General features: G+C 37.5%; 1 protein-coding gene across 1 annotated transcript in view; it reads left to right on the top strand.

Moving 5' to 3' along the window:
* Nucleotides 1-23,882, top strand: part of SLC38A4 (solute carrier family 38 member 4) — a 76,845-nt gene that overhangs the window by 26,943 nt on the left and 26,020 nt on the right. Inside the window, exons 2-4 of the mRNA XM_061122889.1 lie at nt 16,141-16,370; nt 22,547-22,637; nt 23,143-23,258. Coding sequence (XP_060978872.1) covers nt 16,252-16,370; nt 22,547-22,637; nt 23,143-23,258 — 326 coding nt within the window. The 5' untranslated portion in view covers nt 16,141-16,251. The remainder of the gene's footprint in view (nt 1-16,140; nt 16,371-22,546; nt 22,638-23,142; nt 23,259-23,882) is intronic.

Here is a 23,882-nt window from a genome sequence, read left to right on the forward strand (position 1 = left end):
TCAATTTTGGGTTCACAACTCTAAAACCTAGAAATTGTAAAAGATAACTTATTGAAGAATAAGGCCTTATAAAGACAGTATAGCAATTGAGAGAATAACTTTGAAACATATGTGTTACCATATGTAAAATAAATAGTTGGTGGGAAGTTGCTCAATCCAGAGAGCTCAACCCAGTGCTCTGTGACAACCTAGAGGAGTGGAATAGAGGGGGTGGAAGGGAGGTTCAAGACGGAGGGGATATATGCATGCTTATGGCTGATTCACATTGTCACAAGAGAGAAACCAACACAACACTGTAAAGCAATTATCCTCCAATTAAAAATAGATTTAAAAAAGCACACTGTAGCACAGAAAAGTTAAAAAGAAACAGAAGCAAGGAAAAAGGTAGGTGACCTAAAGGGAAATTAAGGTAGGAGCAAAGAAAAGCACTTGAATACAGATACAAAGGCAATACAAAATTATTAAACATTAGGTGATTTTGTTTCTTCGTCATTACTGTTTCTACCCATAGTCTTCCAATTTGGCTATAACCACATTGTATTTCCAAGTATTATTTTGTCCCATGACTACAATTAGAAATTTGGGTACAATCATGAGAACAAGAGGTTATCTTTCCCTGTGTCATTGCAAAATGCCATGACAGTCTGGCTAAAGGATATATATATATATATATTTTTTTTTTAAATTCTTGATCAATTTTTAACTTTATCCAGCTGGAACTTTCCCTTCAAAGACATCGATGAATGTAGAAATTTGAAACAAGATGAATAGTGCTTTTAAATATGGGCAAGAAAAAATCTGATTTAATGCACGGGTATGATCTGAATCAGTTTGAGTCAGAAAGTTTGTACTTTTACTAGATAACATATTGGGATATACATTCTAGGATCTTCTCTGTACTATTTGAAAATGAGAACCACAGATTGATGGAGTGGTGAAGTGGATGAGTTACCACCATATATTCTCTTTCTCTATGTAAAGAAATATAGAGGTTTCATTACAAGTTTCTTATTTCTGATAGAAGTATCACATAAAATTCACACCATGCGTTGTGAGCTAGTGAAAGTGATAAATAGAAACAGGAGTACAAGAAAGAGTCAAACTACTGTTGACCCCACTTCAAAGCCTTTCCATTTGCCTTCTCTTCTGCCATTATTTTCAGACGGGTAAATATCACCAAAGCCAAGCCATCAGTCAGCCTCCTCAGCATCCTCCTTGTCCTTTTCTCCATCTCTACCCTATCATCCCACCTGTATCCCTCCCTGCTGATTGTGTGATTTTCTTCTAAAGCTTTCAAGAGATCTTGATCACAGAAATCTGAGTTCTCTAGATTTAATGCCTTTTATAGCCTGAACTATTCCATTCCAATCTCTTTTTCTCTGAAAAGTCTCTGCTGCAGCCAGACTAGCTTTCACTGTTGCCAGAATATGCTTCTAGCCTGTCTACATTTTGCATCCAAAATGCCTCTCCCATTCCTCTCTATCCATTGGAATCTCACCCAGACTTTAAGGCCTTTTTCAAGATAAGTAGGCTCCCTCAAGTCATCTTGGATGATCTTAGCCCCTGGGGACTTTTCATCTTCTAGAGTCCTGGAGTATGTGATATAATTCTGCTGATATTAATCATATTGTAATCTGGAAGCTGGGTATCTCTTTAAGTGGACATATACTACATCTCGCAAACCAACTCCCCACCTCAACCAAGTCTCATGCCTGTTCTTGGTGGCACTTCTGTGAATTCCTTATGAAAAGGATCATAGTGCTTGTCATTTCGTTGTTCAGACTTGCTTCATTATTCACTATCCACATAGTTTTCATTGTATTCATTTTTTTTAAAAGTCTGTACATATTCTGGTTCATTATCTCTTTGTACACTGATGCTTGTACCAAATTAGATCCTATCAGATTATGTGGCATTTTCATGTTTTAAAAATCAAAAGAAATCAAAACCTACTGCCAAATGTATATGAAATTACATTATGATATGATTTAAGAAATATTCAGAACATAAAACTATAATGCTTAATTCTGCATTTTCCTTGTGAAAGGAAAGTTACTATGAGTTTTTTCAAGACCAAACCATACATTTCTTCATTAATCTTTGCATGTCCAAACATGTCAGGTATCTAGGGGAAAAATAATTTCACAATAACAAAGTTCCTGTCATTTTAATTCAGCCAACTTTTGTCAAATTAATTTGTCTATGTATATTTGACTTTTGAATCAATGTCACGAAAGTTTTCTGATAAGAATTTTACAATTAGAGTAGGTTCTAAAAAAATATACAGCTCTTCAGAGAAGTCTCTTATGTGTACTTTTCATTTTAATCCAGCATGCTAATTTGCTGTAATTACTTAGTGAACTTGAAGAACATAATAATTATATGGATGCCAAGACTTAAAATTTGAGAGATAAAACTGTAGGTATTTATTCATTTATCTCCACCCTATTTTGCATGAAGATATACTATGAAATGAAATTGCACTATTACATGAAATTTTGCTAGAACACAAATATTTCATTTTCTAACAATTAGTGCAAGTTTTTGCTTTCTTAATTTTATACTCATCTGATAACTTTGCAAACAGAAGAAAATCTTAAGTTGGAAAGATAATAATTAAATGATGGAAATAACTTAAAAAGAAATATTCTTTAAATTTATCTGAAATTTAAATTAGTGTTGTTGTTGTTGGTCAGTTGCTCAGTCATGTCTGACTCTTTGCAACCCCATGGACTGTAGCTCGCCAGGCTTCCCCGTCCTTCACCATCTTCCAGAGTTTGCTCGAACTCCTGTCCATTGAGTCGGTGATGTCATCCAACCATCTCATCCTCTGTCGTCCTTTTCTCCTCCTGCCTTATATCTTGCCCAGCCTCAGGGTCTTTTCCAATGAGTCAGCTCTTCGCATTAGGTGGCCAAAGTTTTGGAGCTTCAGTTGACAACAAATTAGTGTATTTGTTATTATTTTTCTCCTAGACCATAATAATTTTCATCCTATCATGGACAAAACTACAAGGTAACTGAAAAATAAAGAAGCAACAAGTAAAAGACAAATGAAAGTAAACATACTATGTTAAAGTTAATAGACCAAATGGGCCTATTTGAAAGGGAAAAGAGAAATGGATAATTGGACACTTTGCTTAATGTTTAATTTCTTGTATCAACTTAAGATTTTCTCAAAGAACAAAGTTTAGTTAGTTTTTTTTTTTTTTTTTCCAGAAATAGGAAATTGACACAACTGTTGCAATCTAGCATCTAGAGTTTCTTTTGATTGGTTACTGGAGAGCTCATCGATATTATAAATATTAAAAAGGCAAAGAACTCTTAATTCCGGACTGATTTTTTAATCTGTTTTCTCACTTAACTTTCAGAATGTTGTCTGCTTTATACATTTTCATAACAGAATGAATTATTTGCCAACACATTTTAACTCTTCTGATGTATGGAAAGTCAAGCAGATTTTTTTGAAAGGGAGAAAATGTTTGTTTAGAAATTCTTTAAAAACTCCAAATAATGTTTTGCTTACTCAGCACACTACCTTTGAAATGGTAGCAGAGGCTGAAAGGGCTTAGGATTTCCAGCCTCACGTCACCTTGAGTAACTTGGTGCTGTTGTGAGTGTCTGTTATCCTAATATAACATTTCCTCTGAATAAAATCGACAATTCCAAAGAAAACAACTCTTCTGCTATTTTATACTTTCTACACTTTCTGATTGTAATATTTCATTAAGCAGTCTGATTTCATTACTATGGTATTACTTTAATTTGACTTCAGTTCAGAAAACTCTAGAAAAATTAACATTTCAGATTTATCAGTCAGCCAAGCTGTAGAATCTTGATACAGAAAGATACCGATCAAGGTAAAGCTTTCAGTAAGTGACTATTTTGTTGTATAAAAGCCAGAATTCTAAAAGCAAACAGAAATTGGTGTAACTGGTGTTTAATCCGAGTGTATAACAGTAAACTGATTTAGCTTCTCTATTTTTTTAAGAGCTGACGCAAGTTGGACGGAGGGAGGTGTTGGGTTGAGGGGTTGGTGGTGATTGGCTTGTCTAGCTCACTCCCACTGGTCTTTAAATCATTGTCTAGATCCCCAAAAGTTCACATAAGTCAACTCTGCAACAGGGGTCTGCTATGCCAAACAATTCTGGAAAGACTGCACAGGACTGGATAAATAATTAAGGTAAATCTGTTTTTACAAGAAAACTTGCAGTGTTGAAATAATGCTTCATTTCTTCTTTTTATGGTATTGATTATTTATTACTTTTCTCATAAAAAATCGATTCAATATAATGTCAAATATTGAAATTATTTACCCAGATCCTGGGAGGAGGCTCTGGAGTGAAGAATTGACACAGTTTGTCTTAGGAAAAAGTATAACATTTGAAATGTACATTCTTAGTGTTATTGAAGACTTTCTTTATCTTAAAAACAAAAACACACACCAAAACTTAGTTTACTCAAAGAAGGAACATCATACGACTACAGCAGATGTGAAAGGCTAAGTGTTTGGGTGGTGTCATTTTGAAAAGAAGAAAAAAATGTTGTGTCTTAGCTTGTGTTTTTATGTAACCATTTTAGTGAAGGAGTATTTTTACAGCAAGTTTACTGGAAGAAACTGACAGATTAGTAGAATATAAGCAAAGCATTAGATATAGAAAGTCTGGAATCAGATATCTAAAAATTAGATCTGTACTCCTCAAACTTATTTATTAGACAGTGGGAGAATTCTCAATGTATTTTGAGCTTCTTATAGAGCATATGGTGATTATTTTAATTAAATGTCTAGGTGATAACAAAACTGTTTTATAACTCAGTGAAAAAATATTTTAAATGATGATATACCTCATATTCATGGACAATTCATTGACTAAGTTTTATTCTTGACAAACTAAAAAAAATTTAGGTATGTTTCCTAAAAAAGATAGCCATTTGTTTTACAAGACAAGATCTTCCATTTTTTCAGATTTATATTTAGATAGTGTTTTGGGATTTTCTGGAAAGTCTTTCTACTTCTAAGAAGTATATCAGTACCATTTAAGTACTGAGAAATGTAGTTTTGAGAGCTCAACTCTTGACTTTTCTTAAACTATATTATACAGTGTACTTTAGGGGTTATTGAAGCTATTATTTTTAATATATGAGTTAATTTTTAAAAAGTTAAATCGTTTATTTCAGAAGAAAAAAAGTACCTCTGTGGGTGGTCCAGTATCTATTATATAGAATATAGGCATTTAGAACTTAGTATATCCATAATTTATGACAAATTATTAAATACTATGCATTAACATGGATAGCATAAGGAGTTCACTGTGTAATATTAAATATGCTACATATCGAGGTGCACTTCTGGAAACAAACTACTGTTTGGGAAAATAACTAAAATTTATGCAGGAATTTAAGGTATTTCTTAACATTTAAGATGACTAGAGAATCTGTGTCTTTTTCTAAGAGCAGAGCTAGAAAATTTATAAGTGAAATAATGTATATGGATTTTATGAATAGTCCTTTACACTTCATCAAAAGGCTGCTTTAATTCTTATATTAGCAAGCGTGTAATATTCTTAGCAAAGGGACAAGACCTCAACATATGGTAAATTCTTTTAACTTTCCAGTTCTCCCTTGATATTATTTCTAAGCTATGTCTAAGTAGAGGAAGGGAATGAAAATGCTAAAATATTAGTATCAGCAATACAAAGTTGTCAATTGAAGGTGTGCATGCTTAGTCACTCAATCATGTCTGACTCTTTGAGACGCCAATGACTGTAGCCCAGCAGGCTCCTCTGTCCATGGCATTCTCCAAGTAAGCGCACTGGAGTGGATAGCCATTCTCTTCTCCAGCGGATCTTCCTGACCCAGCAGGGATCAAACCTGGGTCTCCTGTTTGCAGGGAGATTCTTTACCATCTGAGCCACCAGTGAAGCCCAAGTCAAGTGGATACAGTTTTGCTATTATTGGCAGTTTCTTTTGTAAGATGTACTTCAGACTGACAGTGAACGCTTTTATGAAAGCTGATTTCTGTGACTAATGAGTCATCTGAGTATCAACATGTGATTAGAATGACATTGTTGGGGAAATTGTTTAAGAGAATTTTACATAAAGGTAATATTAGATTCATTTCATTGTCAAATCGATATTCATTTATCCAAGATATATTTTGGATGTGGATTTAAATCAGCTCCTTTGATGCAAGATAATTTGGCTTTTAGAAGTTGTGGTTGGTGGTGGTTTAGTCACTAAGTCATGTCCAACTCTTGTGACTGCATGAATTGAAACCTGCCAGGCTCCTCTGTCCATGGGAGTTCCCAGGCAAAAATACTGGAGTGAGTTGCTATAGGATCAGCAACTTCCTGCTCATCCAACCGAAGGGTAAAATCTGCTACCTGAACCTAGATTTCAGAGTAGATTCATCAGAACTGGACTGGCATGAAAAACAAATAGCAATGGTGGGAAATTTAGCTCCTTTTGTGGTTTATCAGGTAAAATAAATGTTTATAAGTAGTACTACAAAGAAATTTTATATATAATGTTTAATAACTGAAAATTGAATATAAGGAATCAGCTATTTAGGACATTCAGATAATGTAGTAAGTATGATGAAACAAAGACTTCTAAATGGTGATAGTGTTCCAAATACTTTAATTTCAAATTTTGATTTTGCACCTTCATGAACGAATAAAGTAAAATAAAAGTGCAGAAGATCACTGCACTCAAATATCCAGTCTGTTTCAGCAAAACCTCTCTTGCAGAGAAACCTAACTTCTTCATTAGTGAGAAAGGCTAGACTATAGAAAGTTCTGTCAAATCAAATTTGGTTTTTCTTTTAGAAGAATTGTGAACATTCTTTGCACAACAAAGCTGCTCTTCTTCTTGGGAACCAAAAGGGAACATTTCTATTTCACTTTGAAATGTTAGCCTATAAAGCTATAATAAGGATTGTACTTGCATCTATAAAGGAGATCATATAAAATTGCCTTGGTCTTAGAAGAATATGTCATCAGGTACTGTGCTAGATAATGCAAATATGTGTAGTCTACAAACCTGACCTTGTCCCACCTTCAAGAAATTTTTTTTGCCTAGCAGAGGAGAAAGTTATTAATATTTATCAAATGAACATACAACTAAAAATGTAAGTTCAAAGTGTGAGAAGGAAGAGGAGACCTGCTCCATGGGGGAATCTAATTTAGACATGGGGCCTCTCTGACCATGTGGCAGTTAAAGATTTTCAGGTTCTTTTAGTTAACTGTGGGAGGCACTTTGTTAAGAATGGGGGGAAGGGAATTCCAGGCAGAGGGAACAGCAGGTTAAAAAGGTCTTGAGATGGCAATGAAGAAATGAAAGAAGTCCAGTGAATCTAGTGAGTAGGGGGCATCATGATTCAATGCAGGACTCAAGATCTCTGTCTGGATTAAGCTATGTAGAGCCTTATAGCATGTTAGGAAATTTGACTTTATTCTGAAAAGTAATGAGAAAAATAATTTTGGGTCCTTAAACGTGTAGTCATTTGGATTAACATAATGGTCATGGAGATAAAAGTAAATTAATTTTAAATAAATGTTGCAAGAAAGATTGATATGGTGATAGATTGAACATGGGAGAGGGGATACAGTATAGAGAAGGGGAAGTACCTGTAATGATAACCAAATCCCTCTTTTTCTTTTAGTATTAATTTTATTTATTTGGCTGCACTGGGTCTTAGTTGCGACACACAGGATTGCAGCATGTGGGATTCAGTTCCCTGACCAGGGATTGAACCCAGGCCCCCTGGCATTGGGAGCACAGAGTCTTAGCCACTGGACCACCTGGGAAGTTCAGCCAGATTCCTCCTATTGTTACCGAAAGGTGTATGGGATCCGGCTGCTTGACCCCCAAAAGCCAATAAACAGGCAGGTTGGTGGAAAGGAAAGTTTGCTTTATTTCAGATGCTGGCAACTGGGATGGGGTGGGGGAGGGTGGACATCTGTCCAAAGGCCAACTCCCTGCCCCCTCCCGCACCATCCCTGAAAAGCAGGGGATTAGAGTTTTTATAGACAGAGAGAGGGAGCTATATACAAAAACAGCACAGTCAGCTCTGACAGTCATCTTCAAATTGATCATTGGTGGTCTGGTCAGTCTCATCTTGGTTGTTTTAGGTACAGTTAATCTTCAGTCCCAAGGTCTGTGTGTTCCCTTTTCTTTGTGGCCAGTTCTTAGAATTGTGGTAGCTCATGTCATGGGTACAGTCTAGTCATCATTTAGTTAATTCTTCCACCTGATGTCTGAGTATCTGTAAGACAGCTCACAGGATATGGCTCAGAATATTATCTATAGCCTTTGAGAAAGAACTGAAGGTCCTTGACTATGCTAATGACTACATTATTATTATTATTATTTGGTTTCCTTTGTTTCTGCATTTTTGACTTCTCTGATTAAACTTATTCTTTAACTAAGGTTTTCCACAGGCAAAAGGCAGGCAGAGGACAAGGGGAGGAGGGCAAGGACTATCGGGTCCTGCTCTGTTCCACTGTGAGCACCTCTTATGAAGTGCCATCTACTGAGATGGGGAGCAGCAGGAGAATCTATGGCTATGAAAACTAATATATTATATACTATGTTATGAAAAGGGCTTCCCTGGTCGTTCAGACAGTAAAGAAGCTTCCTGCAGTGCAGGAGACCCAGGTTTGATCCCTAGGTCAGGAAGATCCCCTGGAGAAGGGAATAGCAACTCACTCCAATATTCTTGCCTGGCGTTTCCCATGGACAGAGGAGCCTGGTGGGCTGCAGTCCATGAGGTGGCGAAGAGTCAGACATGACTGAGCGACTGAGCACACACACACATAATATGTTACTATATTTTTCAATCATAGCATCATTCTTTTCTAGTTCTCCAGGGAGTGATTCATTGATTAGTTCCATAAGTATTTATTCAGAGAAAAAAGTAAAGATTATAATATAAGAGCTTGTTAAAAAATCTGTTTTCTCTACTAAACAGAATTCATCAGGTATAGGGATTGTGTCTTATTCATGCTTTATCTTTCATAGTTTCTGGCTTATAGTTCATTCTCAGTATTTGTTGAATAAATAAATAAATACCATCTTTCTACATTTCCATGTTGATTAATCATGTTGTTAAGGTTTAGCAATTATGCTGTAGTCTAAATGCTTTAAAGGACCTGCTTTGTGCAGCGGGCAAATGATTCAGAGTATCTAGTTTCTCATAATTTTCTAATTCTTTTAAAATTATGCTTTTAGCTGGTGTTCCCTTAAAATAGATCAGTAATAGAATCTTCAGAGCTAAAGATATGAGCTGTGAAACTGTGCTCCAACTTTGATGAGAAGATGTCCCTTGACCAGGACCAAAATTAGGATTAGGGGCCATACTTCATGCCATCTATCTTATCAGACAAATGGTCCAAGGTGGTAGAGAACTCAGGGAGACCCAGGAACTGAAAGGAGGCCAGAGTACCTAGAGCAGTGAGGTGGGAAGTGTGTGGAATGAGTGAAGTCAGGAGCAGAGGGACCATGAAGAACTTTGTGGGCATGTGGAGAATTTTATACTTCATCCTAAGAGTAAAGGAAAGACAATAGAGGATTGACATGATCTAAGTTTTGTTTTTAAAAGATCAATATGCCTGTTTGTAGAAAATGAATGAGGAGGGGGAGGGTAGGCAAGAAAGGATGAAGGTATCAATTATGATCGTTGCAATTGACAATGTAAGAAAGTTTGGACAAAACTGATGGTGGAAGCAATAGAAGGAAGTGGACTAATTTGAGAAATACTTTAATTGTTGCAAAATCAACTAGACTTTAGAAAGGGATAAATGTTAAAGATAAAAAATTAGAAGACTGATATTTCTGATGTGAGGATCTGGATAAATGGTGACAACATTCTTTGGATTGGAAATATTGGAAGAGGGAAGAACTGTCACAAGTTAGATTTTAGGCACATTGAATTTAAACTGCCTTTGAGATACACAAATATATATATATCAGGCTACTGGACACATGTAACTGGAGGTCAGAATGAAGGCCTGGGCCAGAACTGTGACTTAGAGAGTCCATGGTTTATGAAGCCTTGGGAGTAGATTGGAACAAGGGGAGTTTAGGACCTATCCTTGAGGAATTCAAGGAAAGAAACTTCAAATGAAATGATCCTTCTTAAAGAAACAAAATCATAAAAGATCTGTGAAATAATAAAATCAGCACTCAAAATCTAAGATCATTGCATCTGGTCCCAACACTTAATGGCAAGTAGATGGGGAATTAATGGAAACAGTGAGAAACTTTATTTTGGGGGGCTCCAAAATCACTGTAGATGGTGACTGCAGCCATGAAATTAAAAGAAGTTTGCTCCTTGGAAGAAAAGCTATGACCAACCTAGACAGCATATTAAAAAGCAGAGACATTACTTTGCCAACAAAGGTTTGTCTAGTCAAAGCTATGGTTTTTCCAGTGGTCATGTATGGATGTGAGAGTTGGACTATAAAGAAAGCTGAGCACCAAAGAATAGATGTTTTTAAACTGTGGTGTTGGAGAAGATTCTTGAGAGTCTCTTGGACTGCAAGGAGATCAAGCCAGTTAATCCTAAAGGAAATCAGTCCTGAATATTCATTGGAAGGACTGATGCTGAAGCTGAAACTTCAACACTTTGGCCACCTGATATGAAGAACTGACTCATTTGAAAAGACCCTAATGCTGGGAAAGATTGAAGGCAGGAGGAGAAGGGGATGACAGAGGATGAGATGGTTGGATGGCATCACCAGCTCGATGGACATGAGTTTGAGCAAGCCCTGGCAGTTGGTGATGGACAGGGAAGCCTGGCATGATGCAGTCCATGGGATTGCAAAGAGCTGGACATGACTGAGGGACTCAACTGAACTGAACTGATCAGCAACAAATGGAAGTTTTAAGAATTCCTACAAGCCAGGAAGTTGATAGGGGTGGAAAACCTGTGAAAGAGAAAAGGAACCAAGGTAAACCAGATAATTGGGCTTTTTCCAGAGGCAGTCCAGTAGGAGTTCCAAGTTAAGTCAATATACACAAAGAGGAGGCACGGTTCATGAACAACCAATGACCAGGTGTTCACCAAGGCACTTTGGTTTGAACTCTTCATCTGTTTGGGCTGCCCCTTTTGGTCAAAAAATAAGGCTGCAACCTAGTCTGTAAAGAGAGCCTAAGGATGGACTCTATAATAGATATTAAGACCTCCACAGCAGGCACAGAGAGATAACAAGCAAAAATGGAAGCTCCATCAAGAGGAAAACACATCATTGTGCCAGCTACCTACAGTGTGTGCTACCTACAGTGCCAGCTCTGTCTGGGAATGGAGTCCTGCAGTTACTCTGTAGACAGACTGGCTGCATAGACGCCACTTACCCCGGACCTGTTGTTTGCTGTTTAGTCACTAAGTTGTGTCCAACTCTTGCAACCCTGTGGACTGCAGCCTGCCAGGCTCCTCTGTCCATGAGATTTCCCAGGCATTCCCTTCTCCAGGGGATCTTCTCCACCCAGAGATCAAACCTGCAACTCCTGCATTTGCAGGCAGATTCTTTAACACTGAGCCAGCAGGGAAGCCGCAACAGGGGACCTACAAGGGAGCAATCCATCAGTGGAATGAGCCTGTAAGATTTCAGAGAAACCCCAAGTACTAGCTTTCTAAGTTAACCAATGTACTCTTCATTCATAAATATGAACAGACAACCTAGGATCATTAAGAATTTCAGGAAAGCCAGGCAAATGGAAGAGAAGAGCCAAGATGAACAAACAGAATAACTCCAGGAAAAAATAGATAATTTAGGGAGCAACAAGAGCTTTTGGAAACTTGAAATCAATAGCCTTAGAAAGGTTTGTGTAAATACTGCATCTGTAAAATAAACAAAAGAGATGGTATGAAAAAAGAGAATAAACAAATGATCAGAAATTAAAAATGTGATTGTGAAAAATAATTCGCTGGCAGGTTGAACAAGAAAATGGGTACAGCTTAAAAGTAAACAATGGTTTTCTACTTTACCCCCAATACTTTCTATCAAAAGTGTGAGTTTTTCCCATACCAGCCAATTCTCCCACACCAGCAGGGAGTCCTACAATTTAATCAATTCTGGCACTGTTTCCTGGAGTTAGCATCAGATCCCACATATTAAGGGCTCAGTCCCACAAGACTGCCTCCACTTCAGATGCAATGGCAAGTTCAGACCTCCTGTACTTCTGACCAGTCAGCTATAAGTCAGATTTAATCATTTCCTAGAATCACTCACAGAACTCAGGAAGACAGTTTGCTTACTAGATTACTGGTTTGTTATAAAAGGATATAATTCAGGGACTGCCAGATGGCAGAGCTGCAGAGGACAAGGTATGAGGAAAGGGACTCAGAACTTTCACACCCTCTTCTTATGGACCACTCTCTCAGCACCTCTATGTGATAACCACTCCAGGAGCTCTTCAAACCCCTTCAGTTAGGGTGTTTTATGAAGCTTAATACCTAGACATGACTAAATAATTGGCTGTATGTTATTGACTCAGCCCACACCCTCTCTCAGTTGATTGGAAGTAGGGTTGGAAGTTCCAGCTCTCTAATCAATTGGTTGGTCTCCCTAGCAACCAGCCTCCATCCCAAGGGCCATACAAAAGCCACTTCATTATCATAAACTCAGGTGTAGTTACAAGGGTCTTGCTATGAAAAACAACAACAGCTCCCACTGCAATGTTGTGAAGTAATTAGCCTCCAACTAATAAAAATAAATGAAAAAAAAAAAAGAAAAAAGAAAAACAACAACAGCAAAATAACAAAAACATCTTTGTCATTTCAGAACTATTTCAGGAATTGGGTACAAAACCCAAATATTAGTTATGTAATTACATTTGTAGCTTTGTGCCAGAAACGGGATGGAAGACCAAACGTATATGTATTATTATATCACAATGTTACACAGCTGCAAATCAAATTTGTTATTCTGGAAATTAAGGAACTATCCCTGAACACTGAGTAACAAAGACACGGGAAATAAAGAGAAAATCTTGGCAATAGAGATAAAAAGGGCCAGTACATGACTAATACAAGTTTCAAAGGAAGGGAAACATTTTAAAATGGTAGAATATTTTTTATCAGAAGAAGGATACAAATCTCTTGAATGAATGGGCTCTCCACATGTGGATTAAGATAAATTTTTAAAACTACTCCTATCTAGTTACATCCTGGAGAAATTTCAGATTTTGTTAAGGAGGAAAATTCTAAAACCTTCCAGAAGAAAAAAAAAATCAAAGAGATGAGAATGATTCATCAGAGGAAGCTGGAAGTCAAGAGACAAAGGTTTTCAACCTTATAAAGGAAAATGACTTTGAATCTAGAATTCAAGCAATCAAAAAAGTTTGAGAATAAAGTAAAGACACTTTCCAACGTGAAACAACTCAGAAATTCTATTTCTGGACCTATTGTGTGAAAAATTTATTCAAGGGAGTATTTCAGCACGATGCAAAATGAATTGAAGAAAGGGGATAGCATTCAAGACACATGAGCAGCTGAATAAGACCCAGAAAAGGGAGGAGGAAGCCCTTCAGAAAGTAAAAGAGTGTGGATAATTTGCTTCCAACATTTTAGTGCAAGCCTGCTAAATCATTTCAGTCGTGACTCTTTGCGACAGGCCACCAGGCTCCTCTGTCCTTGGGATTCTCCAGGCAAGAATACTGAAGTGGGTTGCCATGCCCTCCTCCAGGGCATCTTCCCAATCTAGGGACTGAACCTATGTCTCTTATGTCTCCTGCACTGGCAGGCAGCTTCTTCACCACTAGCACCACCTGGGAAGCAAAAATTTTAGTAGTATAGGATTATATTGCCTTTATTATGTAGTCAAATATACCACTTGGTTCTTTGGGCATACTATTTACACAATTGTAATGTAAATCACAGCACAGCAGTGTTGTTGATTATTTAGGTAAATTATGAGAGATTTGTTTTACACAATAGATGACATTATCATGAATCTCAACATTGTAGAAATATTTCATGAGCTGAAACAATTAGGAGTGTGGAAGAAGCAATTAGGAGCATAGAAAGAAGTATGTTAATTTCGTTATCTTTCCTAAGTGTCAGTTTAGAGTTGATAAACCAAGTCAGAGAGGTTTTAGTGAATAGTTTAGATTTAGAATGACTAACTTTAAATGAAGAAGTAAAAACAGTAACTGTCATTAGTGATTGCTAGTGGCAAGTGAAACTGATACTGTGGGATGTTGAGACAAGTTTGTACTCAGTACAAGTTTCTATTTTTTCTTTTAATTGTATGCTTCTCTCTGGTGCTTCTAAGATTTCTTTCTTTATCTTTGATGTTATACACTTACACTGCCTTTTATTAATGAAAATGTTCATTTTTCTTCTTCCTGTTGGAAGTACTGTGTGGGTTTTATGAATCCTGAGAACTACTCTCTTCCTTTAGTTCTCAACAATTCTTTGTCCTTTTTGTCTCTCATCTCCCAATTCTTTCATATTAGAATAACTATTCAGACATGTTCAACTTTTTACTTCTGTTTTTCTTCCCCATGTTTTTTAACTTCATATTTTTCTTTCTTTCTTTGTGATATAATTTGAGTGATTTCCACCAATCTATCTTCCAGTTTCATTACTCTCCCTCCAGCTGAGTTTTTAAAATATGATTATATATTTTATTTTTAGAATTCTTTTTTTTAAATTTATTTTTATTAGTTGGAGGCTAATTACTTTACAATATTGTAGTGGTTTTTGCCATACATTGACATGAATCAGCCATGGATTTACATGTGTTCCCCATCCTGATCCCCACTCCCACATCCCTCTTTTTGTCTTTTTCTCAAACCAGTCTGATCTTCTTCTATTGTTTTCATAATCTGTAGATGTTATTTCTTATTTCAAATCTTTTATTACTTTTTATTATATTAAATTTATAATCCATCTTATTTTTTCTTTTATCATAAAGTCCATTTTAAATTACTTTGCAGTCTGTAGTCACTCAGGTGTGAATTGTTACTTCTTGTGCCTACTGACTCTCCTTGTGAGTTTCAGTTTCCATCTGTGAGTTGCAACTTTTGTGATGTGGAGTGTGAAATCATCTTGATCAAGGGTTGTCCTCCACAGATGGGCTGCTGCGGTACTGGATTTATGGAGTCATTCTCATGTACCTGTTTCTTATTTGCCAGGGAATTTATGGATTCCATGCATACTGGAGCAATTTTTATGTTAGTTTCTCTGCTCAGAATTTCCTTACCAAATGTAGTGTGTGTTTCAGAACCACACCTTCCAAGAGTGATAGTATTTTCCCTAATGTATTGATTCAATAAGAATTGAATGACCCTAATAGTAAAAATTTCAGAAATTAACATTAATGGATTCATAGCAATTTTTTTGCACAGTACTAGTCCACCCCTTTTCACTTAATTGAGGAAAATGAGGTCAGAAAAGTTAAATGTGCTGAGATCCAGTGAGTTAAAGGCAGAGCAAAGCCTAAAAGCTCAATCCCTTTCTTGTTAAAATGCATTTCAAAAAAAAAAAAAAATGCATTTCAACTTTGCATAGGCGGTGACTGAGGCTGATTCAAAGATAAACTTGTACTTACTTTTGTTAGTGTTCTTAACTTTGGTTTCAAGATCCAAGTGCCTGAAAAGTGGCTCCCTGAGCCTGACTCTATCTTTTGTTGCATGTTATCAAGTATTTTGATGGTGTTAATTCTTTCATTAACAAACTAAAGCAAAATTAACACAGTAATTTTCTGTGTTACTGCTGGTGGAGCCACTGGTAGATTCTACCTTGGCAGATCTTTCTTTCTCAACAGCTTACCATTGTCACCCATATAAGTAATACAATTTTCTAACAAATACCTAAAGTTTTTTGAAGACTGCTACCATGTCTTAAGATTTATTTTTTTCTTCCTACAGTGACTATCAAAGCCCCTGCCATTGAAAAAACATTCTATAAATGCCAGCTAATTTGGCAATTTATTACAAATTTTCCATTTTCTTTTTCATTTTCTTTCTTTCTTTTTGGTATTGGATAAGGGAAACTTTGGAGACATACTTTGTGAATTTTCCAGGAATTTTCTTACTTTTCATGTTTTTACAGAGAACATACACAAGTAGGTGATTTGGATTTATTTATCTAATTTAAAGAAATTTATAATGATTTATTTTGTGTTCTGTTTGCAGAACAGAGTGTTCTGAACATAACACCAAGTAGAAGAGCCTCAAGCTGAAGGTACAGTATCTTGTTTACACTGAAGGAGCTTGTGTGTGGACAAGAAAGCGCTGACAGCTCAAATGGATCCCATGGAACTGAGCAATGTCAACATCGAGCCTGATGATGAGAGCATCAGCGGAGAAAGTATTCAAGATAGCTACACCGGGATGGGAAATTTAGAAAAGGCAGCAATGAGCAGGTATGGGGTTAAAATGACCAGGCTCCATGGAAAAATGAGAGGTGTATGGACATGGAAAACAAAATTTTTGTTGGGAAGAACTGGATTTATTACCTATTTGAGAGATAGCAATGATGTTGATGTTAACACATCAACTCTCTGATCCTGAAGTACACATTGTTATATCATTATTGTATGTCAGTCCTTTGTATGATTACTTTAAAATTATAGTTACAGTGTTCTTGTTCCTATTAATACTATAGAGTAATTTAAATTATAATTAACATACCATTTCTCTTACCTTTTGGGTTATTTTCTCAGGTTTCTCTTCTTCTGACTGCTCTGTTAAGTATTTCTACATCTCCAGAGTTCTGCTGAGATTCTTCTCTGGCTAAAATTGTCCTTTGAGCAAGCTTATTCACAACCATCATGACTTCACCCACTGAACATATGCCATATCTTCAGCCTGTTAAATTTCTCAACTGAATTTCAGATCATCATATCCAACTGTTTACTATACATCTCTACTGGATGACTCATGTGTCTGGTTTGCCTCCTTGATTAAGTTACACTTGTGATGTCTAATATTGAACTCTTGTCATCCTCTTCAAAATTTTCCCCTCTTCTAGCAATTTCATCTTGGTGAAAGTCATCAGCATCATTCAGCAACTCAATCAAAGGGCCTTTGGTGTCAACTTTGACTCATCCCTTCTCCCAAACTGCATGTGCCATGTTTGACTATATCCAGTTGCTTCTACCTCATTAATGTTTCAAATCCACCCACATGTCTATATCCGTTCTATTGCCATCTTGCTTTAGTCCCTCATCATCTGTCACTCATCCACTAGAACAGCCCTGATTAATCCCCATCTTACAATTTACTCTCTTCTATCTAGCCCTTCAGATTTCCTGCAAAAGTAATCTTTTGCAATTTCAAATTGACTCATGTCCTATCCTAAGGTAAATCCTTTCAGTGCTTCCTCAGTAGCTATGAGAGAAAGATTATACTACACGTTGCTTGGCGTATGAGGCCTTTCATGATCTAGCCCTCCCCTAGCTCTCCTGTCCATCCCTTGCCCCGTTCCCTGTTTTTGTGCTGTTTTCTAGCCTTGTTGAGCCACTCAAAACTCCTGTTCCTTCATTCACTCTGCTCTGTCTGCTTGGAATGCCCTGATTTAAGTATTACCCACTCACCTTACCCCTTTTTCTCTACTGGCCGCACTCTTCCTTCAAGACTCAGCTCCATATTGGGTCTCCTATGAAGCCATCCCCCAGTTAGAAGTGATCACTTGCATTGTGCACCTTCTCCCTACCCAGATGCTCATGATGCCCCTACAACAGGTTAATGGCACTGCCTGGAACAGAGTAGCTGCACAACTGTTATTTGATAAGTTTATTGACTTCTTACAAAATATTATATAACACAAATTATTCTTGATTTAAGATATTCAGAAGTGAATTTTTGATTAAATCTAGGTCTGAAGTAGAGAATATTATCCCCAAATCAGGATGTCTTATTGCATTCACAACACCCAGGAAGGGTGTCAGGAGGAAGCACTCTTCTTCCTCCAGGAAGCCAGCCCCGTAAACATTAGTGTTGTTGGATAAGAGAGGCCATGGAGATGTCAACATGACTCTTTGTACGTTGGGTGACTCTTTTTTTCTTTCAGCATAATATATTTAAAATTTTTTAATTAGAGGGTACTTTACAATATCATGGTTGTTTCTGCCATACATCAGTATGAATCAGCCCTGGGTATACATATGTCCCCTCCCTCTTGAAACCCTTCCCACCTCCCTCCCCATCCCGTCCCTCTGGGTTATCACACAGCAAATTCCCACTGGCCATCTATTTTATATATGGTAATATGTAGGTTTCAGTGATACTCGCTCCATTCATCTCACACTCTCCTTCCCACACTGTGTCCAAAACTCTGTTCTTTATGTCTTTGTCTCCCTTGTTGTCTTATAAATAGGCTCATCAGTTTTCTCTTTCTAAATTCCGTATGTGTGTGCATACTAAGTCACTTCAGTCGTGTCTGGCTCTTTGTGACCCTATGGACTATAGCCCACCAGGTTCCTCTGTTTATGGGATTCTCCAGGCAAGAATACTGGAGTGGGTTGCTGTGCCCTCCTCCAGGGGATCTTCACTACCCAAAGATCAAACCCAGGTCTCCTGTGTCTCCTGCATTGGCAGGCGGGTTCTTTATCACTAGTATCACATGGGAAGCCCAGATCCCATATATATGTATATGTATGTTCTTATACAATATTTGTCTTTCTCTTTCTGACTTACTCTTGAGGAGGCACAACATGGTAGAACCATGGGCTTTGGAATCAGCAGAGGAGTCATCTGACTTTGGAGAAGATATTTATGAGTTTCAGTGGAAAATGCAAAATGGCAAGCCAACACCTACTTTGCTGAGGATTAAACGAGTGCCTTTGAGATAGATGATTCTCAGTGGACTTTTGTTTTTTTCCCCTCCACTTCATCTCTCAGGAAGTTGATCAAACCCAAGGGCTCTTTTGTTTCTGAGAAGGGTGCATACAGATATGAGCTCTGTGGAAGTGGCAGAGCTGAAGGGGACAGGGTCCTAAGAAGAGTCTTACAGAGTCATTAGATTTGGTCCTCTGAAAGCCAGCACGAAAAGAGCAAGAATGCTTTTATCAGCTTCAGACAGTGTTTTCTGGAACACTTACAAGGACTTAGCTTGTAAGTCCTGACTCTACTGGGTCATTATTTTGCAATTTTATGATCATTTTTAAAAGATGGGTTTGTTTATGTTTGGTTTGATCTCTTAAATGTAAATTTGGGGGTAGTTCAACATAATACATTTATTTGAAATCATTATACTTATGTTTTCAATATATGCTGGGTTTGATATTAAATCACTGAAGACGGTGGGGACATTTCTCATGTATTTTATACAATCTTGGCATGTTTTATGACTACAATTCATCTCATGCCAAAATAAGAACATGCAAATGCCTCAAAAGAGAAAAACTTAAAAATTACTCATGGGCTAAAGGATTCTAGCTTATTGATTAAGGTTAAAAATAGAATGTTGGATATTCCAGAGTTTAAATCTAGATGACACCTTTGTTTTTATTATCATTAGGCCCATTTGGGGCTCTGTTTCATCTTATCTTTTCCGTTTCCAGCTAGGAACATTATGTGCCAATCTCCACGTAGCAAGTATATTAACTACAGACTATTAAAATAAATCACAAAAGGGAGGAAGGAGTGCAGAGATGGAGGAAGGTAGCCTCTGAGTGCATTATTCTTCCTTCAAGAGATAGGAGAAAAATGACAGGAAATATTCCTAACTTGTACACCACATGGTTCAAGAAAAGCCACTTCCTAGGTTTCAGAAAAGCGCATGAAACTTTGTGATTTTGTCTTCGTGATCTATCTAGTTCTATTTGCACTTTATATCATTCTCTGTTCTCAAAAAGTAGCCTTATTGTCTTTCTCATAAGATATTTTCAGGCTTAACTTCTAAGAGATAGTTTGCACAGATTTATAATAATTATTTTACCTTTTTTATTTCTAAGGGTTACTTAAAAAAAAAAACTCCAATCATTTTATCTTACTCTCTCATGCAATAAATGCCTTAAAAGTTGCAATTTATCTAATAATGAAGCACTTTTAAAAAGCATGCATATTTGAGTATTTCCTATAATCGAAAGCCTATGTGACATTTTCCAGTATCAAAATGCAGTGGTGGCAGCTGAACTCATTAGTCAAACATTCAGAAACATGACTGGCACTAGCTTCATATCCTCAAAGTCTCTGGCACACAGCTTCAGCTGCCAACCAGTGGTGTCATGGGATGTGCAGCTTCCAGCCTGTACCAAGTAGACCATTGTCGCAGTGTTTTGTGGATTTGTGCTTGCTCAGTCTTCTTCAGTCGTGTCTGACTCTTTGCAACGCTATGGACTGTAGCCTGCCAGGCTCCTCAGTCCTTGGGATTCTCCCGACAAGAATACTGAAGTTGCCATGCCCTTTTCCAGGGGATCTTCCCAACCCAGGGATTGAACCCACGTCTCCTGCATTGCAGGCAGATTCTTTTTTTTTTTTTTTTATTAGTTGGAGGCTAATTACTTCACAACATTTCAGTGGGTTTTGTCATACATTGATATGAATCAGCCATAGATTTACACGTATTCCCCATCCCGATCCCCCCTCCCACCTCCCTCTCCACCCGATTCCTCTGGGTCTTCCCAGTGCACCAGGCCGGAGCACTTGTCTCATGCATCCCACCTGGGCTGGTGATCTGTTTCACCATAGATAGTATACATGCTGTTCTTTCAAAACATCCCACCCTCACCTTCTCCCACAGAGTTCAAAAGTCTGTTCTGTATTTCTGTGTCTCTTTTTCTGTTTTGCATATAGGGTTATCGTTACCATCTTTCTAAATTCCATATATATGTGTCAGTATGCTGTAATGTTCTTTATCTTTCTGGCTTACTTCACTCTGTATAAGGGGCTCCAGTTTCATCCATCTCATTAGGACTGATTCAAATGAATTCTTTTTAATGGCTGAGTAATATTCCATGGTGTATATATACCACAGCTTCCTTATCCATTCATCTGCTGATGGGCATCTAGGTTGCTTCCATGTCCTGGCTATTATAAACAGTGCTGCGATGAACATTGGGGTGCACGTGTCTCTTTCAGATCTGGTTTCCTCAGTGTGTATGCCCAGAAGTGGGATTGCTGGGTCATATGGCAGTTCTATTTCCAGTTTTTTAAGAAATCTCCACACTGTTTTCCATAGCGGCTGTACTAGTTTGCATTCCCACCAACAGTGTAAGAGGGTTCCCTTTTCTCCACACCCTCTCCAGCATTTATTGCTTGTAGACTTTTGGATAGCAGCCATCCTGACTGGCGTGTAATGGTACCTCATTGTGGTTTTGATTTGCATTTCTCTAGTAATGAGTGATGTTGAGCATCTTCTCATGTGTTTGTTAGCCATCTGTATGTCTTCTTTGGAGAAATGTCTGTTTAGTTCCTTGGCCCATTTTTTGATTGGGTCATTTATTTTTCTGGAATTGAGCTTCAGGAGTTGCTTGTATATTTTTGAGATTAATTCTTTGTCTGTTGCTTCATTTGTTATTATTTTCTCCCAATGTGAGGGCTGTCTTTTCACCTTACTTATAGTTTCCTTTGTAGTGCAAAAGCTTTTAAGTTTCCGCAGGCAGATTCTTTACTGACTGAGCCACCAGGGAAGCCCTGCTCTGTGATGTCTTAAAGTCCTGCTCTTTTTTTTTTTTTTTTCATTTATTTTTATTAGTTGGTGGCTCAGACCGTAAAACCCTGCTCTTTAATCATGCATCTTACAGCCCTCTCAACTCTTCCACTAATTCACTGCGTTTCTTTAAAAGGTTTTCTTTGTTTCATTCATTAGTTGTCTAACACAACCAAGTACATTTTCAGAGTAATTAAAATATACATTCTTAAAAAAAAAAATAAAATAAAATATACATTCTTGCACACAACCAAACATAGCACAGAGCTACCATTGAACTCCTTTCCAGCAAGAGATATGCATACAAAATGTGGCATCAAAAAAGAGGAAAATGCCAGCTAAGGGCTCTGTCTAGGGCTGCATGTTGTGGTAGGAGACCATAGACTTGGGATCTGGTGAGGCTGGACATGCTATCTTACTCTTCTGAGCCATAGTTGCTTCATATCAGACATGGAAGTTTCCCTTATGAGGACATTTGAGCACCAAGAGAGATGAGATCAGAGTGCCAAAGCACTTAATAAATACTTATTGAATTAATAAGATCCTGTGGTCATGATGTATTAACAGTTGAGAAAACGCAGTCACTGCTCTTTTCCCTGTCTTTGGGAGAGCTTGAAATGGCAAAACTCAGCTCTAATTATTCTATTTTTTGCTTAGTCAATGTGGGAGGAAAAATGTGGCTTTAAAGGGATTGCAACTAAAAAATATTTTCTTCCTTCAGAGCTTTCTCCTTCCCTCCCAAAGTATACTCATAAAAAGGGCTCAGTCCTTTTGTCTGGAAGGAACACTAGTATGAGGAGGAGAAGAGAAAAAAAAAAAAAACCTTTAAGTGTCTTGTTTTTCTTCCCCTGATTCAGTGACTTAGATCACCTGAAACATAAACATAAATCAGAGCATTTACTAGATGTTTTTTACTGTCTTCTTTTCCTTTGTGTGTATGTTCAGTCAGTTTACTAATGAAGATGCTGAAAGTCAGAAATTCCTGACAAATGGATTTCTGGGGAAAAAGAAGTTGGCAGATTATGACGATGAACATGTAAGTGATTCTCTGCTTTCTGGCAGTCAACACGACTTGAGGATGTCTGATCTACCTGGGTCTCTGCAGGAAAGCAATGTGACTGAAATTTTCCAAGCCTTGATCAGCATATTCTCTGTTTGTTCAGGCCCTTACTGGAATAAGGGCTTGTTTTTCCTGTTCGCCATATGGCTGCATAAATCATTTATGAAATTTATTTGTTTTTTGGAGAAATCATTCTAACTCAGATGTGATCTGCAGTCGTACATGCTTTCCCTTCTTTCTATTAGTCAACCTGTATTTTTTATTTTTACTGAGACCTCTGCTGAAATCAAGTACCACATTCCCCTGAAAATTACATGCTTTTACTGAAGTTGAGTCATGGTTTTATTTGCTGTGATTTTACTTTAATCTTCAATTTTTGGTGGTAGTCTCTTTCAGAAAAGATAATGTAGGATAAGAATAATCCAAAAAAGGTTCATCCTTTGGTGGGTATTTTCTTATCATGCATCCTTTTTTCTTCAAGCATCCTGGGACCACCTCCTTTGGAATGTCTTCATTCAACCTGAGTAACGCCATCATGGGCAGTGGAATCCTGGGCCTGTCCTATGCCATGGCCAACACAGGGATCATACTTTTCATGTAAGTGCCTGGACATATCTACACTCAGTTAAAAGCCTGTGCATACCTGGTGCTCTTTCCATTAACAAAATTTGATCTTTGTGAATAAGAATCATCAGAAAAAGTATTAGCATATTCTCTCTTTTTTAAACAAAACAGCAATGAGAAATAATCAGAGCAGTCTAATCCCGGTACTTGTTCAACCAGCCATCTCTATTCAAATGGCAGAAAGTTTATGTGTTTGAGCCCCGCTCCCCCAAAGTGCTAGAACAGCCCTACCAGTCCAAAGTTATTCACTGTAAAATAATTTTGTGTTTCATAGTTCAAAAGATCTTTCCCAGTAGCAAATCTGACTTTATCACACTCTTAGGAAAAGTATCCCCTCCCAAACAGGACCTGCAGAGTCCTGTGTGCCTCGATCCCATCTCAGGTCCCATCATCTGTTGCTCTCTATGCCAGATACAATGGGCACAGTGGCCTGCTCTCCATCCCTTGAAGGTGCCACTCCCTCTTACCACAGGGCCTTTGCACATGATCTGGAACCTTCTTCCCTTTCCTCTACATCTAGTTAACTCCCCATAACTCAGTTCAGCCTCACCTCGGTTATGCCTTCCCCCAGTCTCCATGACTGGGACAAACCACTTT

The sequence above is a fragment of the Dama dama genome, chromosome 3 (genome assembly GCF_033118175.1).
Source record: "Dama dama isolate Ldn47 chromosome 3, ASM3311817v1, whole genome shotgun sequence".
Taxonomy (NCBI): domain Eukaryota; kingdom Metazoa; phylum Chordata; class Mammalia; order Artiodactyla; family Cervidae; genus Dama; species Dama dama.